The following is a 13,626-nucleotide window of genomic DNA, read 5'->3' on the forward strand; positions in this document are numbered from 1 at the left end:
AGCTAATAAACAAAGAAGAAGAAGAATAGCCCGATGTAATGTAAACATAATGCATACTTTGAAAAATAAAATTATTTCTTTATTTATAAAAAAAAACACATTATTAAATCGGTACATTCAACTCAGACAATGAAAATCAAGACTGAATAAAGACCAAATAAAGTACAATCCACAGGTTTCCTTGCTTTACGGCATACCTACTATCAGAAAATAAAACTTTTTACTATCTAGTATTGTAAATAACAATAGTACTCCATTTCCTTTATACAATCATTATTTTTCTGTTTCTAGAAAACACTTTTGTGAGGTGAGACATAAAACCAGAGCCCTGGATGAACTTGATGTCAACTCTCAGGAACATAAAGTAAGTTTAAGGTCTGTTTCACATTTATAATTATATTATCCACCAAGATGCGGGTCTGATGCGGGGTTGCAGATATAGAAATCAAAATAAAAGACAACCTTTTTCAACATTTTTTTTGTGGTTTAAGCAATAATTATAAAGCAAAAAAGATAATAATATTCATTTTAATTAGAATAAAATATTAAGTGTCAATAGTCCAGCTCGTTGATGAGTGCGGTTCCCCTCTTGATCCAGTGATTGGGGGGACGTTTTCCCGGGCTGAGCTTGATAGCCAGCACGTAGTTCCGGCGCAGGCGTGTGCGGTACGAAGGGCAGTCGTATTTATTACTGAAGTCCCCGCCGCACAGCTCCGGCCTGAGGAATATACTCGGCATGTCTGCAATCATGAAAAAATTAAATGTTATTCATCAAATTAAAGATAAACAAACCATCACGCCGTTTCCCCACAGTATAGGCAAAGAGGATGGAATGCCATATCACTCTGCTTTGCATACAGACCTCGCTTTCTCTATGTTTATACATCTTCTCATGCAAACGATCCGATTATTCGATCTTCCATGAGAAGATGTATGAATCGATCTCTATCAAAAAAAGGATTCTATAAACTACACATCATATGGCCAGTTGGAAAGAGCCGCTGAGAACCAGAACAAATGGATAAGGAGATGTGAGTGTTTGTTGCAGGCATCTTTGTGTAAATACATTTTTGTATTCAAAATGCAGGATTTTATCATGATAGCATAATAAAAATTCACAAGAATTTTGATAACTAAACTACTTTACTATTTGCTGATAATAATTATTTATACAATATATGCAAACATGAATTTTCTGCCATAGGCAGAGTGGTGAATGTACATAATTAATGTGCCTTGACTTCGATATTCCATCCTCAAATAAAATCATTTTAATTTGCATTGACTGCAGTTAAATTTTGATAGAATGCCAAATTTTGACTGCAAATTGAACATTGACTTCTCTAAAAAAAATAGACTGCAAATTGAATATTTTGGTAATTTTGACTGGAATTAAAATATTGACTGAACAGTAAATTTTGACGGCACATTAAACATTGACTTTTAACAAAACTTTGACTGCAAATTAAACATTGACTACACAGCTTATTTTGACTGGATGGGTAATTTTGACTGAAAGGCTAACATTGGCCACATGGGAAGGTTTGAATAGATCTCAAAGCTATGAAAAGTTTCTCACATCTTAAACATACAAAAGCCGCAGATGCAGCAATCTATATGAACTGTCTAGCTAAGATAAAATATGAACCTGTCATCAATTCCTTGGGGCGGGACTCGTCCAGACATTGGCTCAGCGTGTTCCAACGCGCCCCCTCCAGGTAAAGCCCCCGAATGCAGCAGCCCTCAGTGGCCCGAACGGTTGGATCCTCGGTCAGTACCTGATGGTGATTTACGAAATTATAGGCAACACATAGAGACTGTAAGAGAATTTAATACTAAAACTTTATTTTAAACTACTATGCAACAACAACAAACCAATACGCCGTTTCTCAGAGGCAGAGAGGATAGAACGCCATATCACTATGTCTTTGAATACAGATCTCGCTTCCTCTACACATACATCTTCTCATGCACGCACACCGATTATTCCTGCTCATGACATGTCCTCTTCAAGTATTTGTTTGATTTGATTGTGACATGTCCTCAGTCTGCCTCATTTTCTCCATACATCAACATTCACATCGTAGATCCCTTTAGCCGCTCTTTTGCTGTCCATTCGCTCTTTATATCTCTTTGGACATTGACGCTGGTTTCAACGCAGTGCCCCTTTCTTAATTTTGTCAATTAATTACTAATAAAATTACAATGCGCTTAGTAAAATGAATAATTTTAAATTCCAGCTTTTTCTTTAATAATGTAATAATGTGAACAAGTATTTGTGATGAATATTTTCTGAATGTTTCATTATACAGTAATATATCGATACTACAACGGAAATATGTCCAAATGTTTGCAGACTAAATACTGGAAAGTAGTATTCCAGTTCAGTTGAGTGAATTTGGGAATGTGTAAATCTAGGCATTTAAAGGGCCAATGGGCTACCTTTCATTGGCTGAAGTGTAAGACCAATCATTCAATAGAATATTTCATAATCGCTTGACCTATATTTTTGTGAAAAAACACTATTTTTAAACAAATACTTGATGTCCCCAATATTGAAATTAAACCTGAGACCTCTTGCATGGTAGGCTAATACGCTGACCATTTGACCATGAGTATTTTGATCATCAAATGCTTTTTTTCGTAGGACTTTTTTAGTTTACAATACAAAATTTAAAGACGTAGATTTCACAAACATCACTTTTAGATTTAAAATTTACACTAAAAATGCATTATGTAACTTGGTAGACATTATAATAAATATATACATCTCCCTTCCCCTTATTATCCTCTCTTCAAGCATCCTTGTCCTAATCCCGCCCAATTTACAATAACTTACTGTTCTTAAAAAAAATATTAGAAATTTTTTTGATTATTGGAGAATATTTACAAATACATGAAAATAAAATTTTTATATGTATTTATTTCATATGTAATATATTTTCTTTACTAACTTTGTATACTTTGTGGAAATCAGTTATTAGTTCTGAGTTTATACACTGTATATGTTTGTTTACTATAAATATGTATGTAAATCTGTTACAAGAAGGTACGGTGAAAACCACCTTTAAACGTCGACCCTACCAGGTATCAAACCCGAGACCTCAAGCATGGAGGGCGAATGTGAATGCGCCAACCACTACGCAGCGAGGCATTCTTATCTCTACACAATTTTCATTTTCTAGAATTTTCCTGAAAGTACACTATTTATTTAGTCTTACATCAAAAAGGTATTCAATAGTGTCGATGGAGATGATGTGTTTCCTCGCATAGTTCTGCAGAACTCCGGTCAGTAGAGCTTGCGGAGAGTAGAATCCCGATATCCAGAACACGGCCGGGATGCCGTTGGTTGCCCAATCTCGGATGAAAGCAATTCTGGCTATCAAATCTGTGAACCAAGCTCCTATACAAACGGGAAACAAAATTAAAATATCACATCATTAAATATATACCAACAGAATGGAGCATATACCTTATCCAAATAGTAACCCATAAAGCAACGCTACTTTGTTAAGTCTGCGCTGTATATTAGTCCGTTTCAGGACTGGATTTTCCTTAGGGGGAGGGATTTGAGTAAAAAAACTCCTCGATTTTTCAAGGTTGTTTCTATTAAATCACATTTTTGTCTTTGTTTGTTTTATATTGATGTGCTATGTATTATTTTTTAATGATGTGCTTGTTATACCGTAGTATTATTGTTTTACTATATTATTTGTTCTAACACAATACAAATGTTAGTAAAATTATTTGCAAATTAATAAACAAACGCATAAATTGATTGAAAAATCATCGCATTTAACATGATAATTATTAAGCTACTAATTTGATAGCACGGTCCTAGAACTTACAGCTGTTTCTAGATAATATTGATATTATTTTAGCGGTGAAAAGGCCCAACTGAAAAATACTAAATACTACTTCCTTAAAACAAACATTTTATTTTGAAATTTGCAGTAAATCCGGTAATTAATAGTTCCCAATGCCAGAAACATGTATTTTTTGTTAACTAGTCATTTTTCTCAAAACTACAACTGGTGACGCAAGAGAGAGGCGCAAAAGTTAATTCCTCGATTGCTTAGAGAGGGCATGAACAGATCCAAGATGGTCCAACAAGGTCAGCCAACACACACGTTATTAAGAACGTTTACTGTCACTTAATATACAATGGAAATCGATTCATCTGTGATGAAGTGTTCCCCCTTGCTCCACCAGATGTCAAGTTCTTTCTTATTCTGTTTGGTGTATCAGGATTAGATATTGGTTGCGGTGATGATAATAATGCTATTGACACTTTTAGCGGAAACTTTAAATAGCAAGATAGCGGTACGAATATTATTTGTTGTTGTTAGTTTATTTTGAAAATGGAATTTGTGAATTGTTGCAAGGCGGTAGGTGCTGCCAGGCTGTTCAGGTTCCTACTTCTCGAGGAAAAGCCGACAGCCAAAACATATAAATGGCAGTAAACATTCATGCGTAACCAACAACATAGATCTTTTCATAACCAAGATGACAATTTTATCGATGGGGTAGTAAAAACACAAAATTTAAAAAAATAAATTAATGAGGCATATTGCCTACCGAGAGGTTTGAGAGAAGGATAAGCCCTTTTACTCCACAAGGCGGGCACTGTGTTAACGGCGAGGTTGTTGCTAATGTCCTCCAGAACTTCTGACATTACCAGGAAGCCTTTCATGGCTTTCAACAAGTCCCTTGAACACAAATTACAATAATTATTATTAACAGATGTTATTAAATATTTGTAAGTAACCTCTTCTATGTCTACCGGTTTCGAGACGTACCCGTCTCTTCGTCAGGACACCAATTACACCAACATGCAAAACCCACTATACACCTTCACCATAGTTGTTGCTTAAAAATATAAAACCAACACGACATGCATTTTAATAAGCACATGCACTGATTAGGACAAACATGCACTGATTAAATTATGCAAATTTCTGTTGCTTGAGAATTAATGAAAAAAGTAGAGGGGATGGAGGGAGGGGGTAAACTAAATAGGTTTAATAGGGTGACCATTACAGTGGAACATCGTATAAAGGACTATATTGGAAGTTTGTTTGATTTTTGATCAAAGGAACATTATTTTTTAAAGCTTTCCTAATGTGAAATATTTCCATATTATTTACTTTTAACCCTTTCTTATTTGTTTGCATGTTGGTTATTAAACCAATTATGATATCCTGACGAAGAGACGGGCACGTCTCGAAACCGGTAGACATAGAAAAGTCGGTAAGTGGTTATTTATAAATATTTAATAACATTTATTAAAATGTTTGACCACAAAGTTAATGCTTTAAATATCAATAATTATTATTAACATTTAAAACACAGTATAACTACTGAAAGAATGCTAGTTATTATCCGTCAAACCGATTTTCTACTAATAGAAAGTTTTTTAAAAAATGTTACAAACTTAGTAGGGTACGGTAGCCCAAAATCAATGAGGAAGTTCAGTGCTACAGGAAATTTGACATAAAAAATGTTTTCTTACACGCAGTAAAAATTAGAGCATTCAAAAATGTAATTAAATTAGAGAAATTAAATTGTGCAGTGAAGTTTTTTGAAAAACGAACTACTTTGAACGACCTCACTAGTTCTTCTGAATCAACCAATGATAGATTTCCGGTTTCTGAGAAGCCAACTCACCAATCCGGACAAATTGTGACGTCACACGTGGAGTAATTTCAAAATTACAAAACTTTTTTAAAAAAATCTTCAAACTTTCAGTCCTTTTCTAAGCTAATTGTCATTTATGAATAGTTTTTTAAAAATCTTGTATTCACTTACCGACATTTTTAGTCTACCGGTTTCGAGACGTACCCGTCTCTTTGTCAGGACGCTCACTACATCAACATGCAAATACTAAAATACGACTCCACCTTCACCATCACCGCAGTATATATATATATATATATATATACACTCAACTCCCCCCTCCCTCTCAACTCCCAACCAATTCTTCAATACGAGATTAATTACTTTTTCAACTAAGCTTGGTGCATGTTTAGACATGGTGGTGTTCACATATCTATAAATCTGCATGTGATTTATGTATTTTTGGAAATACTTTATATATGTATGTATATATATTTTGGAAATACTTATATATATATATATATATATAAAGTATTTCCAAAAATACATAAATCACATGCAGATTTATAGATATGTGAACACCACCATGTCTAAACATGCACCAAGCTTAGTTGAAAAAGTATTTAATCTCGTATTGAAGAATTGGTTGGGAGTTGAGTGTCCTGACGAAGAGACAGTATGTCTCGAAACCGGTAGACTAAAAAAGTCGGTAAGTGGTTTTATAGCAATATTTACTAACATTAGTTAAAATGTTTGACCACAAAGTTAATGCTTTAAACATAAACTTTGATAAAACATACCTTATGGAGGATTGAATTGTTGAGAGTAATTTATTATATCTAATCGCTTCTTGTACTACCACTGAGTTAAGAGATTCTTCATACAGCAAGGGATAGCTAAAACAAAATGGCGTAATAATAAAAGACACTTGAAAAAAATGACATATTTTCATTATTCACTAGTCAGTATTTGTCATTTGTTTACTGCAACAAAAAATTAGACAGTTTTAAACCAATGACAGATGTTTTTTTGTATAATTTATGGTTCACATTGAATGCCTTAATTTGTTGATAGTTAAAAAATATTCTCCAGAAGAGATTAGCATTTATTAACAATGGACAATTATCATGGATTTTTTTTATTAGCTAATAAATTAATCTAAAAAATCACAAGCCGATCGGTACTATTCTTATTGAAATCTGTTATTTATTTATTATTTATTTTGTTCATTAACGCCCAAAAGGCATTTACAAAAAATAAAAAATGAAATACATGCTAACATACTAAATAATTAACACAGAATATACAGAAAAAATATGTGAAATTAGTTAGAAAGGATATAATAAAAAGTTTTACAAAGTAAAAAAACAATAATAACAAAGGTATGCAAGAAAAAACAGTAAGCATATAAACAAAAAATGCAAAGATATAAGTTTATGAAATCAATTCTGTAAAGCAAACAATAAATAAAGTGTTACGGTGAGCAAGAAAGACAAATTTAAGTTAAATTAATAAACAAGCAAGCATATATTATCATGAAAAAATAAGAAATAAAAATATGTATATATGAAATGCGTATTTGCCAATACTACAATGCAATTTGATATAATAGTAAAAAATAAAAAATAAGAATAAGGTAATAAAAATAAACAAGTAAGTATTTTTTTAATTTATGGAATTGAATTGTCAATGATAGTTTGACGAGCAGCTACAAATAAAATAAGGGAGATATAAATGATTAAATTCTAGTAATTTAAATGATGCCAAAAACAAAAAATTCGTGATGTCATTAAGTATGACGTCTTCGGATGTTTTGTTACGTCATTGGATTTTTTTTCATCAATGTCTATGGATTTTATAGAGTATTGTAGAGAGCTTCTTATTGTATCGTTTGTTTACATTTTTGGCGTCCTGTCACTTATCAAACGCTACGAGTTGTGATTTATAATTTTTAAGATAAATTGATAATTCAATTTATCATTATCATAATAAATTAATATTTAGAAGAGGTTGAAAACCATAAAATAATAAAAGACATTCGAAATGTAAGATGTGATCCGTTTTCGCTTTCATCTGTCAGTGTCTGGAACTAGAGTGGAGTGGGTAAGGGGGGGGCTTAAGATAATATGCATAGACAACTCTCCTTATATTTCTATCTGTGGCCTGTGGCATTACCAACATTAAAATGAATGCATTACTCGTGAACTTCGGTGACAAAATTTATTACCAACTTACGAAACGATCGTTTTTGAAAGAACTTATTTTCCAAACGAAAATAATGAATGAAAATATTCATTATAAGGGTTTATACTAGGAGAATCTTTAAAAAATCTTTTATTTGTAGAGTAGGTTAAATCCGATATTCCTCCCGAGTGATAATACCCTATTTGCCAGTGGTGGAAAAAGAACTGGATGGGTACTCTAGTAAATATTAGTGTTTCTTGATCAATCAATACATGAAGAGAAGTCTTATGCCCCAGATCCTGCCTAGAAGCTGTAAAATATTACAGTAAAAACCGCCCTAATTTGATTTATTTATTTATTGATATTTTTTCCCATTATAAATTATGATTAATAACAAAAATATTGTGACCTCACGGGGTTACCCGTTCCGAGGACACGTAACAATATATGTTTTTAAAATATTTTTACATTTGAGAATAAACAAAGAAGACTTAATAATCGGAGATAATTAACAAAATGTTCAGACGTTTTTAAACACTACGTATTTATGTTTATAATTGATTTATGTACATCCATATTATTTATATTACAAAACGCACAATGAAAGAACAAAAACATAACATAAGATATACATTTGTTGAGCAGTTGATTCAAAATTGCTTTGGGCGAATGAGACAATCCATTTTACTTCTACCCAGCTCCACTATCCATTTTTTTATAGCCTTTTTAAACATTTTCTCATTACTAATTGTTTTAATAGATAGTAAAAGTAGGTTATAGATTTACGTTTATAATTGATTTATGTACATCCATATTATTTATATTACAAAACGCACAATGAAAGAACAAAAACATAACATAAGATATACATTTGTTGAGCAGTTGATTCAAAATTGCTTTGGGCGAATGAGACAATCCATTTTACTTCGACCCAGCTCCACTATCCATTTTTTAAAGCCTTTTTGAACATTTTCTCATTACTAATTGTTTTAATAGATAGTAAAAGTAGGTTATAGATTTTAATTGAATAATACTCAAAATCTCTTTGACAAAAGCGATATTAGTATGTATTTGTTTAAGTTGTCTTTGTGTTGAGGATCTAGTGATTATATTATTTGTATGTGATGTATTGTAGGGGTTATGTCTTTCATTTGAGTATGAATAGTTTTTGAATCTGTAAGTGAGTATTGTTTTAGCGTGTAATTGCTTTGGTATCATAAGTTGTGATTTGTGGAATATTTCTTCAGTAGATGTCTGTATCGGGACTCTGAGTATTATTTTAATTATGGATTTTTGTGCAACAAATACACTATTTAAAACTGTGTCATTCGCATCACCCCATTTGATTGTAACGTACTCCAATTATTAAATATCATATATATTTTATGTCAACCTCACATACACATCTTTCTAGTATAAGAAACCAAACTTACGCTTCTGAAATCTCTTTGATATTCAACAACCCGGGCGTTCTCTCAAGAATCTCGAGGGCAAATTTTTCCACCACATTCTCCGAAGAACCATCGTCCCCGGTACTTTGCCGGCCTTGCAATAGTCTTAGAGTACCTGAAATAATTAATCAGCGGGTCAATAAATAAAGTCAATAACATCATTACGATAATTAGTATCCTCCTTCTCTCATTTCTTACCTTTAGTCATGTCTAATATTGTAAAGGGCATACTATTTATCTATTACATATTTTTAACTGAGTCTAAAGTACTATTTTGCATATTATTTTAAGGTACCTACTAAAGTTTTTTTTTAAAGATTTACATTTTTTAAATTAGACTCGGATTTGATTAAAGTAAAAGTGTGACATGATTATGTATTACACAAAGTTTGGTCCAAAAAACCCTTTAGCATTACTTATTTACTAATATGTAAGATTAAGAAGATTTTGTTATTTTTATAATATGGGTATGTTTACCATTTTGTGAATACCTTTACATATATTTTTTTTACTGCAACATATCGCCAATTTTACCATTTTATATGAACCGATTGACACGTACAAGTACTTAACCTTGGTGCATAATATGTAGAATTAAATTATATAATACGTCTGGTTATATTTCAAAGATATTTATTGATTCAGTTCATACTTTACACACAGTACAAGCACTAGGAAATTAACTTAATACAATATCGTTGGTTACACGGGTTGACAAGCACTGATTTTACAGATTGAGAGGCAGCGGAATCGTTATTCACAACAGGGGGTGATCTCGGGTTCCGGGTGGCCAAAACACGTGTGTGCCTCGGACAACCGAACTATCTCTTCCTAGTAATATGATGTCTTGCACCGTATTCAGAAGTTAGCGAAAGGGCCGAACAGCCAGCACTCGTACTTCACTGAGTAGGTACTCGGGATCAATTACTAGGATCTCGATTAATCAAATTATATGTCTGACCAAAGAACCCGGATGAGCCAAATAAGGCAAGCAACTAGGTTAGCAAGGGTTGACAGTATAGTATGACTGTACGGGATGAGAGCCAGGGCGTATCCTAGTACCAAAGAGTTCCAGAAAAGGAAAGCAAGCTGGTTCGCCAGGAGAGCCCTGAGTGGGTGTCCTTACCAAAAAGTACCAAGAAGTTAGGTAAGCAGAAAGGTTAGAGGACGACCCGGAATACTCTGACTGCTGGGGCTAGAAATCCGCCTTATAAAGGCCAAAATCGAGGGGGGGATGAGAAATTTAGAGGTCTCGCGAGGCCTGAGGTCAGCGCGGGTGGCTGGAGGGCATCGCATTGGAATGCGGCCGAATGTGCAAACCTATACCATATGTTGGAGGAGTTGTTTATACGTAACTATCTCGTACGAAAAGGATAACAATATGCGAAAAAATGTATAGGGAAAAAGCGTGTGCTATAATTATTTATTTTTAAAAATATTATGGGCACTTGCAACCCCAGATGTCACGCCTACCAAAACAGAAGCGCAACACGTCATCAACAATTGGAACACTTAAGTCAGACTCTCCGCCCAGCATTGATTCCGGTTGCCTTTGAAACAACGTCGTTAATCACTTATAACATTTAACGTAAATTAATTTCAATTATCATGGTTAGGTGCAGCCAATATTGTTCCGTATTCATTTAATTATATTTTTACATATTACAACAGAGATGAATAACATTTAAGAAAAGGTAATATAGAAGTCTAGGCATCTACAGGGCTTATGACCTGTCACTGGCTGGTTTAAGTGGCCACTTTACACACTGTGTAACATTCACCGTTCTGCCCATATTTGAACATCTATATTCCTTCAATTCTTTCATCTGTTGATGTTTGTGAAGTTAAAGAGCTGAAACCTTTATTTATGCGGGTGAGATTCATCAAATTGAATTATTTCACCTACATACTAGGCAACGCCTGAAAATGTTATTTTTTCTATTTCTATACTTCTTCATGGACCAGGTGGATTTATCAACAATATTTAGAGTATGTACAAATTTCTGTAGACAAGGACTGGATTCAACTCTCTGGGGAGCTGTTTATATCAACATATTACAACAGAGATTGTATTTTATTTATTTAATTGTATTTTATTTAGTTAAATAAGTCGAAATTCTCTATAATTATTATTTTACACAACAATAGATTCACAACAATACATATAAATACATGAATTAATTGGATTATGTCATTACGCACTTCTTTCGGTTGTTGCGCGGTATTATTGACAACCCTGAAATTATGCGAAGCATTAGCTTTTATGTTCCTAATAATTACCTTAGACAGCGTCAGCATAGACTGTTTCACATTCCAATATACAGGGCTAACCTGCCAATGGTTATACCTGTTGGAAGGGCTATCTCTATGTTGAACAATATTACTTTGGACATTGTCATTTTTCGCGTCTCTCAGGGAGTTTTTCGTTACAAGATTCTCTTACTTTTTTAACATATTATTCTCTGGATATTATGTATACTTATGTATTTTTTATATACAAGTGTTCATTAAACCCTGTCAAATCCGAAACCACGATGATCATTATGAGCAAGAAGACATATTGGCACATTAAAATATTTTTTTAGAACGAATAAAATTTAAAAAAATAAAATATCAAAAAAAGCAAATGGTTGCTTATTTCTGCAGGGCAGAAACGAGAAGGGTGAGGGGGCAGTTTGATACTGCGCCGCGCTTCCCTCACTTCTCCCCTGCAGAAGTAAGCAACCATTTGTTTTTTTTTAAATATTTTATTTTTTATTAATTTCTTTGTCCTAAATATTTTTAAAATATGCTAATATGTCTTCTTGCCCATACTGATCATTGTTGTTTCGGATGTGACAGAGTTTAAAGAACACTCTGTATATACCTAATTTATTTACGTATGAATTAAGATATTCCAATTTGTTATGTACATATATATGAATAAATAAAATTGAATTGAATTGAAATTATTCCGCGTGTTTGTTATTTTTTTATTTTTTATTTATTTAACTTTTTGTACATAATGTTATTTGTACATTGGCGGGCTTATTGCCAAATGGCAATTTCTTCCAACCAACCAATAAAATAATAGTTTTATTTTTATAATTCAAGTTACAGAACATATTCAATAGAAAAAAAAAGAAGAAAAAGTTAAAAATATATAAAAATAGAAATAAACGTATTTGTTTATAAATTACCTTAAATCAAAACTATTACTCAATGGGAAAAAGGAAAAAAGCGGAAAGAGGAAAAAGGATAGGAGGAGAGATTAAGGAAGAGAAAGGAGATGTTTCTTCAGACGTGATTTAAACAGAGATAATGTAGTAACATCTTCGATGGTGGATGGGAGATGATTCCACAGTCGAGCCGCACGGACACCATATGAGTTAGAGAAGAAAGAGGAATTGTGGATGGGTATTAAGAGAGTGCCTTGAGAATGAGAACGAAGAGGTAAACCATGAACTGATAAGCGTTGAAATTTTTCACACAGGTATATAAGAGCGTTAGGACTATGAAGTTCATTGACAGAAGTGAGAGGGAGTGGTAGTCTCTCCGCTGTCTAATTTTGAGCCATTTCAGTTGCCTACGATAATCAGAAATGTGGTCATATTTCCTAAGACCAAAAATGTACCTTATGCATGTATTCTGAAATCGTTCAAGTTTATCGAGTTGCTCACAGCTTAAATCAGTCATGGAAACATCAGCGTAATCTAGAATGGGTAGTAGTAATGCTTGTACAAGGGTGCATTTAGTACTAATGGGTAAGAATTTTTGCAACCTTCTAAGTGAGTGTAGACTGAAAAATATTTTGCGGCTTAATTCATTAGTATGAGCTCGCCAGCAGAGATGTTCATCCATTAGTACTCCTAGATTTTTTATTCGTTCTGCGATGGAATAAAATGTACATTGTGTTCAATTTTAAACTAATTGTATTATTTATAAATTTTGTGAAATGTTTCACCTTTAACTGATAAGAGTTATGTAATGATAGATTTACGGGAGATATTAACACAGTTCTAACCTAGGCAAGCCAGTGACTCTGATTGTGCGTAGCTGATGTTAGCGTTGGCGTGTAACCCAAATATGGCAGGGTCATCATTTATAGGGAGAGTTCTGATGTAGTTCACATAACCGGCTAAATCCGCCTTAGCTGATAACTGAAAATCAAAAGTATTCATAATTAAGCTTCAAATCTTTGCTGAAATATTTAATAGGATTTCACTAATCTTTGCAATGATAGATAGCGGGAGCAGCCTTCGGTCTTCAGAAATTATTGGTACATTTAGTTCTTATGTATAATTCCAAAATGTATTGAGTATTTAGTTGAATTTCAATAGGAAATAAATTTTAAAATATGTAATATAAAAATAAAATCCGCCGACAAATATCTTAG

At 33.0% G+C, this 13,626-nt stretch overlaps 1 protein-coding gene across 1 annotated transcript in view; it reads right to left on the reverse strand.

The window, feature by feature from the left end:
* Positions 1-335: 335 nt before the first annotated feature.
* Positions 336-13,626, reverse strand: part of LOC148277275 (dynein axonemal heavy chain 1-like) — a 120,090-nt gene continuing 106,799 nt past the window's right edge. The window contains exons 72-78 of the mRNA XM_088233104.1: positions 13,255-13,390; positions 9,234-9,366; positions 6,417-6,512; positions 4,579-4,709; positions 3,222-3,403; positions 1,649-1,778; positions 336-740 (exon numbers count right to left, since the gene is read on the reverse strand). Of these exons, the coding sequence (XP_088089230.1) occupies positions 553-740; positions 1,649-1,778; positions 3,222-3,403; positions 4,579-4,709; positions 6,417-6,512; positions 9,234-9,366; positions 13,255-13,390 (996 nt within the window). The 3' untranslated portion in view covers positions 336-552. The remainder of the gene's footprint in view (positions 741-1,648; positions 1,779-3,221; positions 3,404-4,578; positions 4,710-6,416; positions 6,513-9,233; positions 9,367-13,254; positions 13,391-13,626) is intronic.

Source organism: Micrasema longulum, unplaced genomic scaffold, assembly GCF_059751315.1.
Source record: "Micrasema longulum isolate JH-2025_06_02 unplaced genomic scaffold, ASM5975131v1 h1tg001057l, whole genome shotgun sequence".
Taxonomy (NCBI): Eukaryota; Metazoa; Arthropoda; class Insecta; order Trichoptera; family Brachycentridae; genus Micrasema; species Micrasema longulum.